The sequence below is a fragment of the Mesoplodon densirostris genome, chromosome 4 (assembly GCF_025265405.1).
Source record: "Mesoplodon densirostris isolate mMesDen1 chromosome 4, mMesDen1 primary haplotype, whole genome shotgun sequence".
NCBI lineage: Eukaryota > Metazoa > Chordata > Mammalia > Artiodactyla > Ziphiidae > Mesoplodon > Mesoplodon densirostris.
In genome coordinates, this window is record NC_082664.1 from 138,431,447 (window position 1) to 138,456,137 (window position 24,691).

Genomic DNA, 24,691 nt, shown 5'->3' on the forward strand with positions numbered 1-24,691 from the left:
ATCTCTAAGTCCATCCATGTTGCTGCAAATGGCACTATTTCATTCTTTTTTATGGCTGAGTAATATTCCATTGTATATATGTGCCACATCTTCTTTATCCATTCATCTGTCAATGGACGTTTAGGTTGTTCCCATGTCCTGGCTATTGTAAATAGTGCTGCAATGAACACTGGGGTACATGTATCTTTTCGAATTATGGTTTTCTTTGGATATATGCCCAGGAGTGGGATTACTGGATCATATGGTGGTTCTACTTTTAGTTTTTTAAGGAACCTCCATACTGTTCTCCATAGTGGCTGCATCAGTTTACATTCCCACCAACAGTGTAGGAGGGTTCCCTTTTCTGTGTTTTTTAATCACAGTTTCAATTTCAGTACTGGTGATTGGTCTGTTCATATTTTCTAATTCTTCCTGGTTCAGTCTTAGAAGGTTGTATCTTTCTAAGAATTTGTCCATTACTTCTAGGTTGACTATTTTATTGGCGTATAGCTGCTTATAGTAGTGTCTTATGATCCTTTGTATTTCTGTGGTGTCAGTTTTAACTTCTCCTTTTTCATTTCTAATTTTATTGATTTGAGTCCTCTCCCTCTTTTTCTTGATGAGTCTGGCTAAAGGTTTATCAATTTTGTTTATCTTCTCAAAGAACCAGCTTTTAGTTTTATTGATCTTTGCTATTGTTTTCTTTGTTTCTATTTCATTTATTTCTGCTCTGATCTTTATGATTTCTTTCCTTCTGCTAACTTTGGGTTTTGTTTGTTCTTCTTACTCTAGTTCCTTTAGGTATAACGTTAGATTGTTTATTTGAGATTTTTCTTGTTTCTTGAGGTAGGATTGTATTGCTATGTATTCCCTCTTAGAACTGCTTTTGCTGCATCCCATAGGTTTTGGATCATCGTGTTTTCATTGTCATTTGTCTCTAGGTAATTTTTAGTTTCCACTTTGATTTCTTCATTGATCTCTTGGTTATTTAGTAACATATTGTTTAGCCTCCAGATGTTTATGTTTTTTACATTTCTTCCCTGTAATTTATTTCTAATCTCATGGTGTTGTGGTAGGAAAAGATGCTTGATATGATTTCAAGTTTCTTAAATTTACCGAGGCTTGATTTGTGACCCAAGATGTGATCTATCCTGGAGAATGTTCTGTGTGCACTTGAGAAGAAAGTGTAATCTGCTGTTTTGGGATGGAATGTCCTATAAATATCAATTAAATCTATCTGGTCTATTGTGTCATTTAAAGCTTGTGTTTCCTTATTAATTTTCTGTCTGGATGATCTGTCCATTGGTGTAAGAGAGGTGTTAAAGTCCCCCATTATTATTGTTACTGTTGATTTCCTCTTTTATAACTGATAGCATTTGCCTTATATATTGAGGTGCTCCTATGTTGGGTGCATATATATTTATAATTGTTATATCTTCTTGGATTGATCCCTTGATCATTATGTAGTCTCCTTCCTGGTCTCTTGTAACATTCTCTTAAAGTCTATTTTAGCTGATATGAGTATTGCTACTCCAGCTTTCTTTTGATTTCCATTTGCATGGAATATCTTTTTCCACTTTCAGTCTGTATGTGTCCCTAGGTCTGAAGTGGGTCTCTTGTAGACAGCATATATATGGGTCTTGCTTTTATATCCATTCAGCAAGCCTGTGTCTTTTTGTTGGAGCATTTAATCCATTCACGTTTAAGGTAATTATTGGTATGTATGTTCCTATTACCATTTTCTTAATTGTTATGGGTTTGTTTTTGTAGGTCCTTTTCTTCTCTTGTGTTTCCCACTTAAAGAAGTTCCTTTAGCATTTGTTGTAGAGCTGGTTTGGTGGTGCTGAATTCTCTTAGCTTTTGCTTGTCTGTAAAGCTTTTCATTTCTCCATTGGATCTGAATGAGATCCTTGCTGGGTAGAGTAATCTTGGTTGTAGGTTCTTCCCTTTCATCACTTTAAATATATCGAGCCACTCCCTTCTGGCTTGTAGAGTTCCTGCTGAGAAATCAGCTGTTAACCTTTTGGGAGTTCCCTTGTATGTTATTTGTTGTCTTTCCCTTGCTGCTTTTAATAATTTTTCTTTGTCTTTAATTTTTGTCATTTTCATTACTATTTGCTTCAGTGTGTTTCTCCTTGGGTTTATCTTGCCTGGGACTCTGTGCCTCCTGGACTTTGGTGGCTATTTCCTTTCCCATGTTAGGAAAGTTTTTGACTATAATCTCTTCAAATATTTGCTTGGGTCCTTTATCTCTCTCTTCTCCTTCTTGGACCCCTGTAATGCAAATGTTGGTGCATTTAATGTTGTCCCAGAGGTCTCTTAGGCTGTCTTCATTTCTTTTCATTCTTCCTTCTTTATTCAGTTCCACAGCAGTGATTTCCACCATTCTGTCTTCCAGGTCACTTATCCGTTCTTCTGCCTCAGTTATTTTGCTACCAATTCCTTCTAGTGTATTTTTCACTTCAGTTATTGTATTGTTCATCTCTGTTTATTTGTTCTTTAATTCTTCTAGGTCTTTGTTAAACATTTCTTGCATCTTCTCAATCTTTGCCTCCATTCTTTTTTCAAGGTCCTGGATCATCTTCACTATCATTATTCTGAATTCTTTTTCTGGAAGGCTGCCTATCTCCACTTCATTTAATTGTTTTTCTGGGGTTTTATCTTGTTCCTTCATCTGGTACATAGTCCTCTGCCTTTTCATTTTGTCTAAGTTTCTGAGAATGTGTTTTTTGGCCCACAGGTTGCAGGATTGTAGTTCTTCAAAAGCTCAACTTTAAATAGGGTTTCTCCATTGGCCTCTGTAGCAGCTTGCACATACTGATTAAGTTGTTAGCTGTCTGTTTCAGAGCTGTTGCCTTTCTCCTTTTATTTTCAAATACTGTTGATTTGGCTCAGTGTTGGCAGGTAAATGTAATGTCTCTAAGGCCAACCACACCAGCTGCGGAAGATCATTGTAATTCTGTTTCTTGTGCCATGTTCTATCCTTTTAACATACAATTGAAACTACCTGCATCTGGTATGACTAATCCAGTCCAATTAGAATTTTAGTATTTAAGAAAGTTAATATTTTCATTGGTACTTGTGTAGAGGTTGAAGGATTTCACATTATTTTAAATAATTAAAAAGAAAACTAAATAATTGAAATACAGTATTTTAATTTAAAAATAACTAATCTCTCTGTAGGAATATTACTTGTTTTGGTTTGCTACATTTTCCTACACCTTGTTAACATTTAGTGAAATAATGAAACATAGAAGCAAGGACACTGATTTTAGAGTTTGGAATCTTTTCTCAGCTCTGCCAATTACAAGCAACTCTGTGGCCTTAGGCAAACAAGTTAAACCTGCTTAACCTCTGCTTTTTCATCTGTAAAATGTGAATGATCATTCCTGATGTACCTAACACCCAGGATGTTTATAAAGATCAGGAGAATTTACGTATACGAAAGATGATTGAAATAATGCACAACACTGTTTCAGTCTATAGTCTACAAATTCCATAGCATTCTCTTCCTTTAGTTCTCACTTTCTCATGTCCAGCTTATTTGCTTAAATTCAGCTAAAGAGGAATTAAGGATCATGTCTTTGGCAGCCTGGGTAGCATCTACTGCTTTGGTATAAGAATATCTTCCTCATGAAGTCTCTGCCTTACAGTATTCCCTTTGCTGGGCTCCCAGCAGACATTTAATCACTAGCTCTTGAGGCTACAATTCTTTTAAGTAGTACTCCTCTTTCTCCTGAATTCCTTTGCAGTCAACATTACAGAGAGTGCCTTGTAGTATAGTCAGGGCGAATCTCAGAATCAGAAAAGATAAAAGGGGCTCAAAGCAGGTAAAGCAGGTGTAGCATGGGGACCCCAGAGAAAAAGTTGGGAAATAAGGAGACTGAAGACCTGACCTCAGACTCTGAGGTTCAGAAGGACCAGGGTCAGACTCTGGTCCTGGAGAACAAGAAAACGACATGGATCCATTTGCTGGATCTTGGACACCAGGCAGTAGTTTTTTCCTAAAGAGCAAGGCAAGTGTCCTGGTGGCTGAGGCTGAACTAAAATATCATTGGATGACCTGGGAAGGAAGATGGGATAGTTGAGCTGTCAACATGTAGATCAGGGGGATCTGCTTGGGATCAGGATTGTCCCAGAGTTTGGGCAGAACTAGTCCTGCAGGAGGTGGTCATTTGTCCCCACCAAGAAGAATTAGAGAAATGCTGGGGTTAGGAACAGGAGCCAGGTCTGTCAGTACACTGAATGCCATTCTACATGTTCACAGAACATATTTTTCTTGCGCTCTCTCTTAGAGTCATCCATTGACCTTATAAAATCCATGAAGGCTGAATTCTGATTTTAAAAATCTATTTTTTCTACTATCACTTCCTTATTTGTAGCCAGTGCTGCTATAACTCCATAGGGTCAGTCATTGCTTATTCATATTTTTGAAAATTATTTTCAAAAAGAACAGGTTTTTAATTCTTCCCCTTTTTTCATGTTTACCATTTTAAAAAATGATTTTGCAAAATTTTTACACTTCCAGCCCATACTCTGGCTGCATCTTTAGAAATTCCATCACTGTCATCTCACTGCCGAAATTCACACTCGCCACTTTCCACAAGGTGTCACAAAATAGTCACCTCACAAATTTCATTTTGCAGTTTTTGACACTGAAGTAGCAAAAGATGTCCTCTTATTAAATGCTGAAACTACAAAAGTCATTAAGTAATAGTGTTTTGAAGCTGTCCAATTGTTATACAAATAGAACTCTGTTTTAATGACTACCGTTGCAGTGTCTGTTTCTATCCAGTGAGATTATTCTGTGCTCTGAAAATGGCTTGTGGTAGCTCACAGTTCTTTGCTACACTATTCACACATCCTTGATAACAGATGCTTCCCCAAGTGAAGTATTGAGACATTGGACACAGTCCAAATTTAGGAGATGAATTAATTTTTCACTGTTTAATAAATTTTCACATATAAATATAAAATGTATGTTTATAAATCTATAAAGAATCATATGAAAACAAAGAACTTCTAAGTTATGTTTTGAGATCTGCCTATATTTAGCTCACAATCCAATAACTTTTGGTCAACCTTTGGCTATGAAAAATTGATGCACACAATGCAATGCCTTTGCGTTTTCAGCAGAAAACTAAATTACTGTCCTTACTAAGAGAGAAGAGAAAATTGATCTTCCCAAAACCATTTCGGCAAGCATAGAAAACACAAACAGAAATTCTGTTAACCCTAAATCCCCTGAAGTATCTGTTTAACTGGGCTTTGGGGGTACATGTCTTTCTTTGAAAACACCTGTTAAACATAGATTTCATACACATTTTCTAAAGGTAGACAAAGGAAGCAACTCTAAGGGCAGAGCAATATGGATGTAATAATGACATAGTATGGCCTAAGTCTGACACACTCCCAGAATGTATGTGTACAACTGTCTACTGTGTCTATGGATGGCACAGTTCTACAGACATGCATCTGGGGGTACTTTTCTCTGAGGGTACACAGAGAACTCTGGATCCATATCCAGGGACACTACAACCTTACCTTGATGGTAGCCAGGACCACCTCCATTATAGCACACTGTCTCTGTGTCAGACCCTTGGTATCCTCTCGAATCATGTGCTCCTGGAAAACAAGTGAAAAACTGCATATAAAATTACCAGTTCATTTATTTAACAACTGTTTTCAAACAAAATCTGTATATAATCCCTGTATGCAGATATTTCCCTTTTGAGATATTTTTCATATGAACACATTTTAGAGGATGATTTTGTCAGATATTTAATAAAAATCCATTTTTCCAAAAGAAGAAATGCTTTTGAATGTTTTAATTTCAAAATGCTTTTAAATGTTTACTTAAAAAACAGTGCTTTGATTCATAGGTGGCTTTATTTTTCACCTGCAAGCTAATGGTAGGGGAAAAAAAGAGATAAACCTGGAAAATGTGTGTCCAAGCTTTTCCACCTTAATTCCTGCTTTCTGTTCTGTCACACAGAGGAAGGTCCATCATGTAAGGGATTTAGGAAGTAAATTTTAGCCTCATTCAATTATCACTGATAAAACCTACTTTAAGTATAATGTTCCCATTTTATCTTCTTTCTCGGATACCCTTAATGCTTAGTCATTACCAGGAAAATTCCTAAAGAATTAACTGATTTCGGCCCTGGAGATTTTCTATATTTTAAAGTCATTTTTCAATATTTTGGAACTGATTTCCATATTAACAATGCATTTTCCTCATTGTTCACTATGAACTCTCTCTTTATTTAAAACTATTTTAGGGAAATCATGGTAGAAAGTTGAAGACAACAATAAAGGAACTTTGTCTAAAAGAAAAATTTAGAAATTCCTGACCCCCATATTGATATAATCTTCCCAGGGCATCCACTATTCTATGTCAACAACATTCAACAAATTTTATTGAGTGCTTATTATGTGCCAGCACTGTTCTAGGTGACAGATATATTGTTTCATAAAAGAAAGACTTTTGTCCTCCTGGAGCTTAAATTCTAACTTATGTAAGTGTCTCTTTGTGAATTAGAAGGAAAGCTGATGTAGCCCTGAGAATGCATGACTTGGTCAAGGGATCAGTGCTTTTGGTCAATAATAAAAGGTGCCTCTTTTTCTACGGGGCACAGCTGCACATCAATACATGTGACTTAGCGAGTGTTGCATGGTCCCTAACTCGGCCGTCATTCACTCCCTTAGTGGGACAGTTTTGTGCAATGTACAAGTTGTACAGTCACAGACAGTGGCTCATCATTCTATTCTAGCCTTTGTCTTACTCTGTCATTTAGTAGAGGCCATGACTTTCTGAAGATAATCTATATGTTTTACTCACTTCTGCAGACTTTCAGTGCCTACCTTGGCAATTATCACCTGCTAGGCCCTCAATATGTTTTTGGTAATTGAATTGTACTTCTTCAGCATATCCTAAATGATTCAATATGCTTGAATGGAATCACACTCCTCTGAATATTGCTGAAAATATGGTATAATGCTGGATCTATGATATACACTTCTGCATCTCACTGCCTCTTTCTCTGATATAGGGATTTCAACACAAACATATGAGTCCATTTAATATTTTAAAATATTTAAAAAACGGGTAGTTAGAATATTAACTACCCATTGGGATCCAAAAATATGATGGAAAATTTTTGCCAAATTAAAGAGAGAAATGCTTTACTTTATATTAAATAAATCTCTCTGACTTCATCAATCTTGACTGGCTTTTTGATGTCAGATTATTTTTTAATAGATGCTAATATATAATATATGTTAGTGCTATAGAAAAATACAATTCTTGCAAGAAATGATTTTCTGGGATTTAGCAATAGCTCATTGAAATAAGGTAGTCTCTGAAAAAGTCTTGTAATGAGTTACTCCTTGCTTGCAGTAAATTCATAGTCTCAGATGTATTTTTACTAACTGGTTTTGATATTGTGTCACCTGTCCATAAAGATGTATTCAGTTTTTTAAAATGTTATGCCAAATAAATCTGATCCCATAAAATAGTGATAAGTTGGGCATACTTAATATACCTACATTATAAAGTTCCAGAGGATGAAGTAATATAGAATATGTCAAAATCTGAATAAATGTTTGCTTAATGAATTAATCCTAAATCATAATAACATGGAGAAAAGCCATTAGTTTCTCTCATTGTTCTATTTTCCTTGTTTCTGTGTTCTTTTAAGTAAGGTAGTCATTTGTTAATATTTCTATATAGGATTTCTGAATTTACTCATCAATACAATTATTTCAAATGATGCTTTTCCTATGGATCAAATATGCTTTCAAATTAATACATGAAAATGAAAAGACCCATGATTTAAAATGAAAACAAAAACAACATTGAAAGCAACATTCTAGTAAAATATGGGAAAACAGCTTTATAAAATTTACAGTTCTGCCTAGAAGAGAACATAGGCAAAACATTCTGACATAAATTATACCAATGTTTTCTTAGGTCAGTCTTCCAAGGCCATAGAAATAAAAGGAAAAACCAAGAACTAGGACTTAATCAAATGTACAAACTTTTCAGACACATAGCACAGGGAGATCAGCTTGATGCATTGTGACCACCTAGAGGGGTGGGATAGGGAGGATGGGATGGAGAAGCAAGAGGGAGGGGATATGGGGATATTTGTATACGTATAGCTGAGTCACTTTGTTATAAAGCAGAAACTAACACTCCATTGTAAAGCAATTATACTCCAATAAAGATGTTAAAAACAATAATAATAAAAAACAAACAAAAAATGTACAACCTTTTGCACAGAAAAGGAAACCATAAACAAAATGAAAAGACAAGCTATAGACTGGGAGAAAATATTTGCAAGTGATGTGACTGAGAAGGGTTAATTTCCAAAATACACAAACAGCTCATACAGCTCAACAATAGAACACCAAACAACCCAATCAAAAAATGGGCAGAAGAACTAAATAGACATTTTTCCAAAGAAGACATACAGATGGCCACAGGCACATGAAAGGATGCTCAACATTACTAATTTTTAGAGGAATGCAAATCAAAATTACAATCAGGAATCACCTCACATGGATCAGAGTGGCCATCATTAAAACTCTACAAATAACAAAGGCTGGAGAGGGTGTGGAGAAAAGGAAATCCTCCTACATTGTTGGTAGGAATGTGAGTTGGTGCAACCACCATGGAAAACAATATGGAGGTTCCTCAAAAAACTAAAAATAGAGTTGCCATACAATCCAGCAATCCTATTCCTGGGCATATATCTGGACAAAACTACAATTCAAAAAGATACATGCACCCTTATGCTCATTGCAGCACTATTCACAATAGCCAAGATATGGAAACAACTTAAATGTCACTGACAGATGAATGGATAAAGAAGATGTGGTACATATATACAATGGAATACTACTCAGCCATAAAAAAGAATGAAATAATGCCACTTGCAGCAAAACATGGATGGAACTAGAGGTCATCATACTAAGTGAAGTAAGTCAGAAAGAGAAAGACAAATACCATGATATCGCTTATATGTGGAATCTAAAATATGACACAAATGAAGCTATCTACAAAACAGAAACAGACTCACAGACATAGAGAACAGACTTGTTGCCAAGGCGGGGCTGGGGGAGGAATGGATTGGGAGTTTGGGGTTAGAAAATGCAAACCATTATAATATATAGAATGGATAAACAACAAGGTCTTACTGTATAACACAGGGAACTATATCCAATCTACTGTGGTAAACCACAATGGTAAAGAATGTTTAAAAGAATGTATATATATGTATAACTGAATCACTTTACTGTATAGCAGAAATTAACACAATACAATAAATCAACTTCAGTTAAACATTTGCAATTCTGTGTTTTGGCTAGAGTTTTAATTTTTTAGATAACAATGTAGAGGGCTTATTGCTCCGTAATTCAAATAATAACTAAATGGACCAAAAATTTAAAAATCAAGGGACAATAATTGGAAAACATGATTTAAACTAAGTTATTTTTCCATCACCTATGGATAACATGATTCAATTTTTAGCCCTTCAGATTATTTCAGTCTTAATGAATTAACTTTTTAGGACATTTTATTTATAATTTGCTTTTAGTTCATTATAAGCAAAAGAGAATTCACTGAATTGAGGAAATTTTGAGGCCATGAAGGGACCTAAAGTGTGATGTTTCTGTGAACTCTGATTTTTCCCAGGTAGCGTGCATATGCCCACTGAGGATCCGGTCTCTCCCATTTAGTGTTTGTAAGATTTGAACGGGGCTGCCTGCACCCCCAGCTCAGGGGTGGATATGTGAATTAAGCCAAATAGCATATGCCATTCCCCAGGCCACAGTGGTTGGCTTGGGAGTGGTGATAATATTCTATTAGAGTTGATGATGTGCCAGTGGACTTTGCTGGAATTCCTTGCACCAAGTGGGGGGGCGGTCTTTTTTTTTTTTTTTTTACAAGATTTCAAGTTCAAAAATTTTAGATATAAGCAGAGAACCATCTTACAAACAGGAGGGGAGGTTTGTTAAGGCAGTAAGTCAAACAAGAAAAGAGCAGAGTTGAGAGACAGTGAGTAACTGGGTTCTATAACATTGTTTGACTTCCTAATCAAGCAGTGATGGAAACCAGAGTTATCCCAGGACTATAAAGTTTCATGGAGCAATGAATTCCTTTCTTGCTTTTGTTAGTCTGGCTTTCCATCACTTGAAACTGAAATAGTTATAGCTGATATAACAAACATTCAGTTCAGAAAACTGAAGCTGGGGGAGATGGAATATGTTTCCCAATGTCACACAGAATGCTAGACACATAGCCAGGGCTATTTCTTTTGTAATAAGACACTGTGATGTTTCACTTTTATGGTTTTCTATGAGAAACTTCAACACTGTATAAATCCATTTTTCAAAGTAGGGACTAGAAATGTCAGGGAGGTAATAAGAGGGATAAAGAAAACAATGGAGATCCAAGATCCAAAATGATAGTTTGACACTGACATCTACCTTCTACTTTCCCTCTGAACCACCAACATCACTGAATACCTGTGAGAAACAATTTTATGTCATGGTTATGTCTTCTAAATGGATTATTGGCTTTTAATTTTTTTCTGACAAAGGGGATAATGAAGGTGATATAATAAAGTACTGACATTATAGGGCACCTATTTTATCTCAGTAAGTAATTATACAGTCAAATGGATTATCCTTTGCCTGTGTTGTACACACAAAACAGTGTCAGTGATACCTAACCCTGAGCTGCCAGCTGGGGGAGGGAAGCAAGATAACCCCTGTGAGTGGGAGGTGGCATACTCTTGACAGGTACCATGCAAAGATAATGCATGCATGATCTCATTTATCCTCACAACAATTCTCTGAACCAAGTGTTAATATTGTCTGGATTTTACAAATGCCAAATCTGAAAATTAGAAAGGTTAAATACTTTGGGCAGTGTCACATATTTGGAAGCAGCTGAGGTAGAATTTGAGCCAAGGTGGTCAGTATCTGGAACCCACCCCCATGCTATACTATATTCTAATAGGTAGTAATGGAACAGGAACAAATATTTCAACTACAGGCACAATGTTGGCCTATATGTGGTCCACTGATACATGAATGGATAAAAAAACATGGTATATACTTACAATAGAATATTATTCAGCCTTTAAAAGGAAGGAAATCCTGCCATGTACTACAACATGGATGAAACTGCAGGACATTTTGCTAAGTGAAAAAAGCCCGTCACAGAACCGCAATATGTATTTTAACAAATCAAGTTCCTATTCCAGAGGGGAAAAAAACCTGAGGTTCCCTGCACAACTGCAAAGTCTTGTGAGTCTCAAGCGATAATAAAAGGTAAGGTTATTTATACAGCAAATCCTTGTTATAATGGGGTTGATTATGTCGACGAGTTCAATGTCTGCTTTGATGAGTTTATTTTCCTGCATTAGGTTTCTTGCCTTAAGAGTTCTCTAGACTTTCCTGGATTTCTATGAAGCATTCTTTGCCTTTATTCATACAAAGTCAGTTTACTATAGAGAAGAAAATATGCTCTCTAATTTAGTCTAATTTAAAGCAGTAATGCTTCATGCTTCAACACAAAGTCAAAAGTTCCCAGTTGCTCTATGAATTGGAAAATATGAGAAATATGGAGTGTGTGGAGAAGAAGACAGTACAATTCAGTCCCTAAATTTTGATCTGATTCATCCTTAAAGCAGATTGTGAGATCCCAGACACATATCCTCCTATAGTCCTGCCATATTAAATACCATTACTAATAGGAGGTTGGTTTCTCACAGAGTTGTAGTTAGCTCATAACTTTTCATAGACAACTAGTTATTTCTTTATTCTTATTACCTTCAGTTTGGATAGTTGTCCCAGATCTTTAGCTGCAGTGAAAATCATCTGGGGTCCCTAGAGACAAACACAGAAAAGGAGAGAAGAGGACTCAGTCATAAGATCTTCAGTAACAGTCAAAGTAGAGATGTAGTCAATAGACAATGTACTCTATTTTTCTTATTATATTTGTAACTTTAATGCCATAAGCCCTTAACTGGTCTACTTTACAGCTTGGATCAAAGATATCTAGTACTGCTGGCAATACAACTATCTTCATAGGCATCCTACTTCTGGAAGTTTTAGTCTGAGTTACTGAATGGGTTACTGTTAGTGTATCCAGTTTAGTGTAGTGTATGTATTACCTCAGTGAGCTTTATCTTTTATTTCTTTATTTGTAGCAGAGGCAACTAATTCACTCCACTCCCCACCCCCCCAAAATAAATCTATGCAAAATGTCAAGATCCAGAGCTGAAGAAGGTGGAGCTGGTCCACCTGACGTGCCATCCAATCTATCAGAGCCCTGCCCTCGTAACTCCTCCCTCAGCCAGAGGTTTTCCCTAGCACCCCATTCATTGAGAAATCCATACTTGGAGATCTTGATGTTCGAGAAAATTGAGGTGATGGTTAGCGTTCCTAGGGAAGATCTTATATCAAAAAGTGAAATGCCATATACAGCACTTCTGCTATTATAACATGATAGGTGTAGTCTTGAAAAAACTCATATTCTATAAAATTGTGCATTAGAAATAGTAGGGCTTTTGGGGAAAGTAGGAGGGGGCAGTGCAAAGTCCATGCAATTTTGTTACCAAAGAACTATCAAAAACAATAAATGCTACTTTGGGAGACAGCATGAACAGCTTAAAGGGAGCTCAGTGAAGCTGGTGGCTACCTTGAGGGATATTAAAAATGTAAAAAAAAAACCCCAAACACACAACAGCACAATAGAGTATAACGTGGGCTGAGATAATGCCTGTAGAAGTGGAGCTCTGAGCACAGGGACAGGGTAGCCTGCCACGTGTGAGAGGCTAGGTGCATGTATCTGGATACAGACCGATGTGCAAGTATGTCCCCTTCCTCTTTTTTATCTTTTTAAAAACAGGATGAAAGGGCTCCTGCCTATGTAGCAGCCAAGCTTAGTGCTCTTTCCTTTCCTGCTGAAGTTTATAGCTTTTCTGTTATATTCCCAAGACTCTCACCTAGAAAAATTTACTTATAAAGCAACCCAGCTTGCAGATTGCACTGACATCATTCCTCTATTGGCAAATTAAGTGAGAGGTAACTGGTGTTACAGAAATGCATTACGTGTTATAGCAGAATAAGGAGTGTGTGAGAATGTGGGGTGTGTGTGTGTGTTTCTGTATGTGATTTGGCCACCCACATGTGTAGGCTATAATGATTATACCATACACTCGTGGCATGAAGCAAAACTCAAAGTGATGTATATTTAACACTCACTGGCCATAAATCAACACAAACATATGAATCTTTGCACCTTGGAACACTTTACAAGAAAACATTTTCTATATAATCTCACTGGATAATTATGGACTGATTGTGCATGATTAATGGTGTCAATATATATTTTAGTTTAGTTTATAATTACTCATTATTTGCATCAACTTATCGTCCTCAGTCACAGACAAAAAAATTATTCCATAGCAGGTGCTTGTTAGGGTTATTTCGTGGCTCAGGATATGCTGAGTTAGCTGGACGGGGTATCCACTTGACCACTGTCTGACTTTTGCTGCCAACTGATCTTTCTGGTTCTTTTTGATTTCACTGTGTATGATACAATCACATTCTTCAAATGCACTAAAAGATGTCTCCTGTATTAACCACCAAGTGCGAAGGTGATAGATAAAAGCAAAAGGGAAAAGTAAAAATAATTCCAGATAGCAGTGTTGGCTTTATCTTCTTCAACTGTAAAATTGCAGAAAGAAACACAGCAGGCATATTCTATCAAAAATCTATTTCCCTGGGGTGAGGGGGTCATAATAAAATTAAATAAAAATTACATGTATAGACCAGATAACCCTACAAGTTGAGCTTTGATACATTTGTTTTTCAAGAGATAAATTTGAAATGTCAAGCCAGTGTGAAGTATGACTGCTATTGCCACTATTTAAAATTGATTTGTGATGGGGGTGCAGGAGGATTGCATTGGGAGTTTGGGACTAGCAGATGCAATCTATTATATATAGAATGGATAAACAACAAGATCCTGTTGCTTAACACTGGGAACTATATTCAATATCTTGTAATAAACCATAATGGAAAAGAAAAAAATTGATTTGTATAAGGTGATGTCATTGGAATGATCATTGCTAAGACACTGTATACCACACCCTTTGCCCCAAAATGAATTTAATTACTATTTTGTCTGGATCAAAACCATTCATTGAAACAAAAAACAATTAGATGGGCTATTGAAAATATAATCAAATGTTAGTTTGAATACTTACTGTTTGATCTGTCAGAGGAGGGAGGACAATTTGTTTTTCTATTTTGTTGAGAACTAGCTTCCATAGTTCTTTCAATATTCGCTTCAGGACTGTTTTCTCACAGATTTTTGCTGAGAGACTTAATCTGAAATGAAATAAAACACACAATCACTTATAAGTCTCTTACGGAGATATCATTTTATTGATCAGAAATTCACATTTTCAGCACTGACATTCAAATACCTGAATAGGTCTTTATAATTTTCAGATGCTAAATTTCATTTCATTTACTGAAAAAAATATATAATATCAAAAATCTGTTTCATCATATTATACGTTAGGTAATTCACTGTTTGGTAGAAAATGAATTCAGAGTATTTCCTTTCTTAAATTGCATCCTAAACTGACATCAAGTCTCCCAAAGTATACAATTTTTACCTGCATTCCAGACTTGTATTTACTACATGCTCCATGTTCATGGTACAGGCCAAACACCACAGCAGCACATTTTCATCACTATCTGGCACTGGACCAACATAACAACATGGCAAACATGCATATGATTTCACTCAAGAGCAAAACTTTACCAACTTTATTTATTTTCCAGATTTATTGAGATACGATTGATATATAACATTGTGCATGTTTAGGGCACACAAGATAATGATTTGATATATGTACATACTGTGAAACAATCACCACCATAAATTTAGTTAACATTCATCACCTCACATAGTTATTTTGTTTTGGCTTGTGATAAAAACTTTTAAGATTTACTCTTAGCAATTTTCAAATATATAATTTAGTATAGTTTCCTATATTTACCATACTATATATATGCTGTGCATTACATCCTCAGGACTTATTTATCTTATAACTGGAAGTTTGTACCCTTTGACTCCCTTTGCCTATTTCCAGCCAGCACAAATTTGTTCTCTGAGTTCAGATTTTCTAGATTCCCAATTTACCAACTTTAATAGGTTTAAGGGATTTCTTACAAAATTCTTCTCATGGTGAGATAATGATGGTAACATCATCTAGCATTTATATAACACTTTAGTTTAGAAATCTCTTCTGCAGATTTCTCACTTATTATATGAGTATCTAGTATATCCATTTTAGAAATCAAAACCCAGCTCAGAGACTTTGGGGAACTTGTCTAAGGAAGTGAGGCTAGTAAGTGAGGGCTGAGAGGCAGTACATTGTCCAATGCCCCATGCTACCCTTGGTAAATGTACTTGTGTGTGAAGGCCCAGCAATACATGAAGGCACAGTGCTGCATAAAGATTTATGGAATGTACCATAATATGATACTGAACTCTTTGAGACTCCTTTAATAAGAGTTCATCAAACCTGTTGCACAGAGGGCCAAGGGGGGGTCATATATTTCAAGGTAGCCTCATGGACTTTCTATAGTGCTACTAAGTACTCTGTACTTTTGGACTCAGAAATTATAAACTGGGTTCTGATAGAGACAGAATTGACTTTTAAATATATAATTAACATTTAAGGAATTAATATTTAAAGGCATCTGATGTGTGAGAGGCAAAGGGAGAGATTTCCCAAACACATTTTCATGTAGAAGTATTTCTCCTAACACTGCTGTGTATAGATACCTAATATATAAAAATACATGAAAGTGATCTCCTCTGGTTTAAGAGGAGAGTTGGGGGGTCCCTGAGCCATAGCTATGGAACTCTGTAGCCCCACTGGTTTGGAAACCATTGTTCAAAGGTGGTAGTTCTAGCTTCCTGGTAGATAGGTATTCGCTATATGGACATAGGGTGGAAACCAGATGATGTGTCATGGAAGAACAGCAGAACCTACCCTCAGAGAAATTCCTAGGATGATTTGAGACGCAACAAACCTGCCCATTTTACAGCAGATGTGTCATTTCCATTTCCTAAAGGTCTGAGTTTAAAAATTGATCTTGTTTTTATGGTCAGCTGATGTACTTGGCATGCTAACTAACCCTGTTTAAACTGCAACTGAACCAATAGGAATAAAATTGTTGACATGTTTGCAGCTCTGCATGGGATTTCTGTTAGCTGGAAATGGCCCTTATAGCTTGTTTTATAGAGTGGTGAGGTCTTGATGGAGAAAATGGAGCATAAAGAAATATGATGTTTTATTTAAGGAGGCTGCACAAAGAGTCTATACATTTATAATTCAACAATTTTTAAGGGGATTGTCTCAAAACCACCTTGAAGACTTACTTTGGCCCTTAATCATTCATTTTAAATAACAAGAAATAGAGGGGAAATCTAGCAACTGCTTCCTTAATTTAGTCAGAGTTAACCAACTTGGTAATGCAAGCTGAACACATATATTTTGGAACCTGAGCTATCTATTTTGGCTGACCACAGAACCAATTAACCAGACAATTTTTAAATGCCATGTAGACTAGCTGCTAATATGATTTCCTGTCACACAGTTGATCATATTCTCATGAAAATATATCCAGCTGCTTTTCCTACCCCGTGGAACGCCCATCCCCTAATTCCATACCTCTAAAGCCTAACTGCCTTTAAAGAAGACCCAACCCAGGTGGAATTTCTACGGACCATCTGAACAGGAGATTTACTTTACACCTTATTGCATTTATTCTACTTTTCTTATTTTTTCTTTCCAAACTCTTAGCTCCTTGAGAACAGAATTAATATCTAACTTTTAAAAAAGTCCTCTAACAAGTGGATTTACGGCTGTACATTCTGTATTAGCCCAGAAAGTTTCCACAACTCTCCATGCCTCATATAATATCTCTTTCCAAAATTTTAAAATCTTTTACAATATTTTAAAGCTCATTGATGTTTTTCTATTTTTATATATGGTTTCTTTCTACTGAGAATTAGAGGAAATTACATACATGATGATATAATAAAGTATAATTAGAAAGAGAAAATAAGACTGAGGAAAATAAGAATCTAAATATCCTGAAAAGAAGAGCCAACCCACTTTATGTATTAGCTCTGTTTTGTAGATGATGAAATGGATTCAAGCTCCCTCAACTAGTAGATAACAGTATTAGGATAACTTCAAACTTTTTGTATGTTCCACAACTTTGCTTATAGCATATGCAAAAATAAATAGTTTTGTCAATGCTCAATGATGTATCTCCAAACTGCTGCCTGGAATTCCAAAAACAGAAGGCATTCCAGTAGGAGTTTTAAGAAGATCAGGATTGCTTTGTCCTGCCCTCCACTCACCATCACATTCACAACTAAATGGTAGTTTCTGTGATTCAATTAAGTCTTGTCCATAGAAAAGAGCCATATAAGATGACACAAATTTCAAGGGGTTATATAGGAGATGAGGTGATAAAAGTGTCTATTAGGAAACTAAAGATATGAAAATGCCTTTCTCTCTTTCTTCCTCTTCTCTCTCTTTTCTTCCTCCCTTTCTTCTACTTTTTTCTTCTATACCACTTGCCTACCTACTTCCTGCTAAGCTACCTAATTACCTATTCACCTATCTTCTAGATATTTCCCCCAGCAGACAGAAAATAAGACTGAATTTTTCTACCAAATACTAAAATTAAAGTGATAAGAACATTAGTCTTACTTATGCAGTAAGGTTATAAGCAAAGGAAAATGGAATTAATGTAGAAGTCATAAATATATAGAAGAGGTTCTCCTTACTGATTCCTTCTTTGTTATCCTTATCTTTAAGGAAAGGTACTGTATCCCTCTTATTTATCTTGGTCTCTTTGGCATTAATGAATTTTCCACAACAATATTAAATGAGGTGATATATGTAAACTAGTAGATATAATACTGGTCCCATGGTAGGCATTCAAAATTATTTTTTGCTTTTCTACCTTTAGTTCTGGTTTTAAGTATCACCATTTAAGAAATCATACCTCTTGCTGCTTTAGATCAATGGTTCCCAATTGTGAACACATTTTAAAATGTAGGTGCCTGGACCCTACTCCAAACTTACAAAATTAGAACTTCGAAGAGGAGGGATGGAACAGAAGCAAAATAAACCAAACTTTTTGGTTCAGAACACTGTCTTAGTTGGTCATAAAGACCTTCATTCTCACCCACTCCCACCACTACTGGACTGGAATCTCCATGGAATCAAGGACCTTGACTCTCCATCATCACTGTCCAGTGCCTAGATTAGAGTTTGAAACAGGTGGGCACTCAGTAAATAGTTATTGAAGGTGGGGTGAGGCAGCAATCTACTTGCCTCAGAGCTGAATTAACTGTAGTCACATTTGTGCTATTCTCTTCTTCAGCAGGTTTCTGACATGAAATCAGATATTCTGGAGTCAACTCAGTCTTTCTCCATGTCCAAGAAGTTGCAGAACAATATGTTATCTGAGAAGCATGAAATCCTAAATCTCTCTATGCCTCAGAGCAGCAACCTCCTTAGTTATCCATACTTATTTCCTCTCCCTTTTTCCTTTTCTGTACATAGTCATTCCCATCTAGTAATGAATTAAGAGTTTTTCTTTTTTAATGAATTGATCTATTTCTGTAGAAGCCCTTTTAAAGCTGTCCTACATAGAGGAAAATATGTTTTTTTTTCTCTCAAATCCATATCAACCAAATTGAGGGCAGAGAATAAAGAGAAAACTGGGTAGAACACTTACATTTTGTCCAAGAAGTCCATGAGAGGTCTTAATACAACCTCTGCATCCATGGCTGTACTGTTCTTATTAGATGTGGTATTTCCATTTGCTCTCATTTGGTTTAGTTCAAAACTCATCTGTTTTACGCACTCTTCAATGATAAGCTGGAAACTGAAAATAAAGAATATAAATTCTGGAATAAGAGCAAACATTTATGTCTTCCTTTGCCAGTGTCTGTTAAATTCACCCCAAGGAGTTTGATCTATTTGCAATTGTGTGATAGCCCTTACTCATTAGTTTTCAAACTTATTGTTTAGCTGCAAAAAATTTTGTTGCAGTGAAAGCTTACTTAGAACGCTTATATGTAAAGTAGGTAAGACTGATGCTTTTCAGGTCGAATTAACTTGAGTGGGAGATCATCTGGCCCCCATCACTAACAGTAATAGCTGAGATGTCCCTCTGAACATTTTTTTGGAAAAATGACTGTGAGGGACTCTTGGCATCTGGGTACACCTTCTTCACTTAGCCTCTGGGACTCCACACCCTCTTAGCTTTCCTCCAACCTCACTAGCTGCTCCTTCTCCATTGTCTGACCTCTAACTATCGTAATAAGGTTGCCAGACTTAGCATATTAAAACACAGAATGCCTAGGTAATTTTAATTTCAGATAGTGAATAATTTTAGTATAAGTATGCCCCATGTGATACTTGGGACATATTTATACTAAAGATTGTCCATTTTTATATAAAGTTCAAATTTAATTTGGCATATGCTGTAGTTTATCTGGCAACCCTACATTGGCAATCCCACCTCTAGGCTCAATCCTTGGACCACACCATTTCTCCATCAAAAATCACTTCTGTGGGGCTCACCTGGTGGCACAGTGGTTAAGAATCCGCCTACCAATGCAGGGGACACAGATTCGAGCCCTGGTCCAGGAAGATCCCATATGCTGTGGAGCAACTAAGCCCGTGTGCCACAACTACTGAGCCTACGCTCTAGAGCCTGCAAGCCACAACTACTGAGCCTGTGTGCCACACCTACAGAAGCCCACACACCTAGAGCCTGTGCTCCGCAACATGAGAAGCCACCACAATGAGAAGCCTGTGCACCGCGATAAAGAGTAGCCCCCGTTCGCTGCAACTAGAGAAAGCCCGTGTGCAGGAATGAAGACCCAAAGCAGCCAAACATACATAAATAATAAAATGAAATAAATTTATTAAAAAAAAATCACTTCGTTGGCAATCATATCTAGTCTCATGATTTTCTTACCGTCTGTATACTGGTGATTGCCAAATATACATCTATAGATATGACTTCTACTCTAAAATACAAACCATTATTAAACTGCCTATGTAGCCTTTTTACTTAGATAGAAGTCTAATGAATTCTTCTCATCCAATCTAATGAAATTTTCAGCATCCAATCCATCAGCAGATCTTTATAAAGTATATTAAATCTGAGGATCTATTATTACTTCCACAAAGCTACTGCACACCAAGCCACCATTATCTTTCACCTGAACTTGTGTAATAATTTCCTACATTATCTCTCTGTTCAACCCTCTACAGGTATCTTTTAAAATAGAAACCAGATCATGTTCCTTTCTTGCTAAAAACCTTCAATGGCTTCCAGATCCACTGGGAAAAAAAAGCTTAGAATGTATTTCATGGAGTTAATTAAATCCCAACATATTCTGGCCCTGAAAACTTCCCTGATGTCATTTCTTGCCACTATTCCCTCTGCTTCATTGCAGTCCCGCCACAGTAGTCTCCCTGGTGTCCTTAGAATTCTCTGAGGACACTCTTATCTCATGGCCACTGTTATGTTCCCTCCGCCATGCAATTTCTCATGGGTCTGTTAGTCCCTCACTTATTACAGGCATAAGCCAAATGTCACCTCCTCAGAAAAGTCTTTCATAAATACTCCACCTGAAATGAAATTCCTATCATTCTCCATTTCCTTACAGTTCTTTATTGCATTCTCCATTATTTGACACATTACATAGTTTTTATCTATTTGTTTGTTGTCTATTGCTCCAAATAGAATATAAGCTCCATGAGGGCAGGACAGTTTTTTTCAGTGTTATATACCCACACCATGAGTTCCTCAAGAAATATTGGCTGAATGTATCAATGGACCATCCTCCTTCCACCCACCCTTATTAAATGTGTTGAACAGATAAATGGCCTGTTTAACAACACCCCATGACCTCCCCCACTTAAACCCTGTGCTCTACGTGACTATACTGCCCCACTAACCCCCCAAAACAAGATAGAAATATATAAATACATAGAATTTAATTAATCTATCAAACAGTGTGAACATTTCAGCGCTCAAAGTAAGATAGACCTAGAAAATAAACCCTAATCATACCAATGAATCACTTAGATATATACCACTTATATAGACAGACATCTCCCTAGATCTATCAGCCATTTTCATTAAAATTTTAATACTAAATCTAACATAAATTATACAGGATAACTACATACATGTTATGTCATTATATAAATACAACTTGTTAATGTAGCTTAAATTCTAAAGCAAGGCACTGAAAATGCCTAGATGAGTTTACTAACTCCATACTAACTCCATACTAACTCCCAGCCTTTCTATTAATTTTTAATAAAATTACACATGCAAGCATCTGCACCCCAGTGAGAATGCTCTCTAAATCATTACTATTAAATGGAGCAGGTATCAAGCACACTAATAGTAGTAGCTCATAACACCTTGCTTAACCACACCCCTATGGGAAACAGCAGTGATAAAAATTAAGCCTTAAATGAACGTTCGACTAAGTTACATTATCTAGGGTTGGTAAACTTCGTGCCAGCCATCTTGGTCATATGATTAATCCAAATGAATAGAAAACTGGGGTAAAGCCTGTTAAAGAGTAATAAAAAATAAAGTTAAATTCTAACTAAACCCTAAAAAGCCATAGCTAAAATAAACTATGAAAGTGACCTTAATGTCTCCTGATTACACAACAGCTAAGACCCAAAATGGGATTAGATACCCCACTATACTTAGCCCTAAACCCTAATTATAATAACAAAATTATTCACCAGAGTATAACTGGCAGCAGCTTAAAACTCAAAGGACTTGGCAATGCTTCCCACCCCTCTAGAGGAGCCTGTTCTATAATCAATAAACCCCAATAAACCTCACCAAGCTTTTCTAATTCAGTCTATATACTGCCATCTTCAGCAAACCCTAAAAAGGAATAAAAGTAAGCATAAATATTATACATAAAAAGTTAGGTCAAGGTGTAACCTATGGGATAGGAAGAAATGGGCTACATTTTCTGTTTCGAGAATGTACTTCTCACACACGGAAGTTTTTATGAAAACTAAAAACCAAAGGAGGATTTAGTAGTAAATTAAGAATACAGTGCTTAGTTGAACAAGGCCATGAAGCACGCACACACTGCCCATCACCATCCTCAAGTATTATAACAACTTCCTATAACCTATTAACAAACACCAAATATATGAGAGGAGACAAGTTGTAACAGGGTAAGCATACTGGAAAGTGTGCTTGGATCAATCAAAGCATAGCTTAAATAAAAGCACCTCGTTTATACCTAGGGGATTTCATAATCTATGAATACTTTGAACAACTCTAGCAGAAACCTCCACAAATTTTACTAACACAAGCAAATTAAATAAATCGTTCACTCAGCATTTAAAGTACAGGAGTTAGAAATTTAAAACAACCTTTGGCGCTATAGAGAAAGCATCATAAGGGAATGATGAAAGAAGCATTACAAGTAATAAAAAGCAAAGTTTACCCCTTTTACATTTTGCATAATGATTTAACTAGTAAACATTTAACAAAGAGAACTTAGCTAAATACCCCGAAACCAGATGAGCTACTTATGAACAGTTTGTAGAACAAACTCATCTATGTAGCAAAATAGTGAGAATGTTTATAAGCAGAGGTGACGAGCCTAATGAGCCTGGTGACAGCTGGTTGTCCAAGAAAAAAATATTAGTTTAACTTTAAAAATTACCAAAAAATTAGAAATTTTAATGTATTTTTAAATGTTAATCTAAAAAGGTATAGGCTTTTAGAAATGGATACAACCTTATCTAGAGAGTAAATAAACAACACCATAGTTGGCTTAAAAGCTCTTTCAATTAGGAAAGCTTTCAAGCTCAACAATAACTTTATCTTAATATCAACAATAAGCAAATCAACCCCTAGTTTTACACTGGACTAATCTATTAACCAATAGAAGCAATAATGTTAATATGAGTAATAAGAAATATTTCTCCTTGCATAAGCTTACATCAGTAACTGATATTAATAGTTAACAGCAAATAAACACAATCCAACATTAACTTATTTATTAAGTACACTGTTAACCCAACACAGGCAAGCACTCAAGGAAAGATTAGAAAAAAGATTAAGTCTGTGAAGAGTAAGCCTTAGAATTACTGTTTTCATTCTTTACATCCTCTACACCAATTTGGGTGGTTCTTACCTAAGCAGCAGAAAATAGTAAGAGATTTAAATAGTGGAGACCTTCAGCGAATCCACCCTTCCTCTATGTTGTCTGTTAGTTTCATACCTCCAACAATTGGAGTAATTATAGTACACATTCAGGCAGGCAAGAAAAAAGCCAGTTAGGATAATGAGGGTAAATAAAAGTTTGGGAAATGATCACATCACGGGAATGGTGAGAAGGAGGGAGTTGATTTTAGTATTGAAATCAAGTCAGTCCCATTCCCCTTTCTCCACACACAATGATTACATAGTTCATGTTATTTAAGAAGGATCCAAATGCATCAATTCCTCACATTTTATATAGAAGTTGAGGAAATTTCACTATATAATAGTGTCATTATTCATTAAATAGAAATTATATAAATATTTATTAATGTATGTATGCATTCTTTTTTTTTTTTGCGGTATGCGGGCCTCTCACTGTTGTGGCCTCCCCCGTTGCGGAGCACAGGCTCCGGACGCGCAGGCTCCGGACGCGCAGGCTCAGCGGCCATGGCTCACGGGCCCAGCCGCTCCGCGGCACATGGGATCCTCCCAGACCGGGGCACGAACCCGTATCCCCTGCATCGGCAGGCGGACTCTCAACCACTTGCGCCACCAGGGAGGCCCTGCATTCTACAAATGTTTAATTAATACTTACTGTGTGCCCGTCTCAGTTACTAGGATACATCAATGAACAAAACAGATAAAATTCCTTACTCTTATGGCATATATTTGACCCTTTATTTTTGAATTTACTTTATAAAAATATTATAGTTAGTCTGTTGTTAAATATTTCATTTTTCTAGTTTTTGGTTTTGCTACCTAATATGGGAAATCTTTGATGTATTTTATTTTATTTTATTTGTTTATTTTTTAACATCTTTATTGGAGTATAATTGCTTTACAATGGTGTGTTAGTTTCTGCTTTATAACAAAGTGAATCAGTTATACATATACATATGTTCCCATATCTCTTCCCTCTTGCATCTCCCTCCTTCCCACACGCCCTATCTCACCCCTCTAGGTGGTCACAAACCACCGAGCTGATCTCCCTGTGCTATGCGGCTACTTCCCACTAGCTATCTATTTTACGTTTGGTAGTGTATATATGTCCATGCCACTCTCTCACTTTGTCACAGCTTACCCTTCCCCCTCCCTATATCCTCAAGTCTGATGTATTTTAAATTATCACAACTTGGGTGTTTTTATTGCTCCTGATATAGCAGGTTTAAAAATATTGGTCCGTATTTTTGAGCATGTAATCAAGGCCTGATTCTAATTCTACCATTGTGTTTTGGCTGTTTCCATCTTTGGCTCCTGACTTTTCTGTGACTTTCTTTACTAGTGATACCACCATTTTTGTCCCTCTGCA

At 36.2% G+C, this 24,691-nt stretch overlaps 1 protein-coding gene across 2 annotated transcripts in view; it reads right to left on the reverse strand.

Annotated features, from left to right (window-relative positions):
- The window catches only part of UNC13C (unc-13 homolog C), a 587,724-nt gene that overhangs the window by 52,327 nt on the left and 510,706 nt on the right, over positions 1-24,691 (reverse strand). For both annotated transcript variants that reach the window (XM_060095294.1, XM_060095293.1), the window contains 4 exons: positions 18,844-18,993; positions 14,268-14,391; positions 11,824-11,880; positions 5,524-5,604 (listed from right to left, as the gene is read on the reverse strand). In XM_060095294.1, coding sequence (XP_059951277.1) covers positions 5,524-5,604; positions 11,824-11,880; positions 14,268-14,391; positions 18,844-18,993 — 412 coding nt within the window. The remainder of the gene's footprint in view (positions 1-5,523; positions 5,605-11,823; positions 11,881-14,267; positions 14,392-18,843; positions 18,994-24,691) is intronic.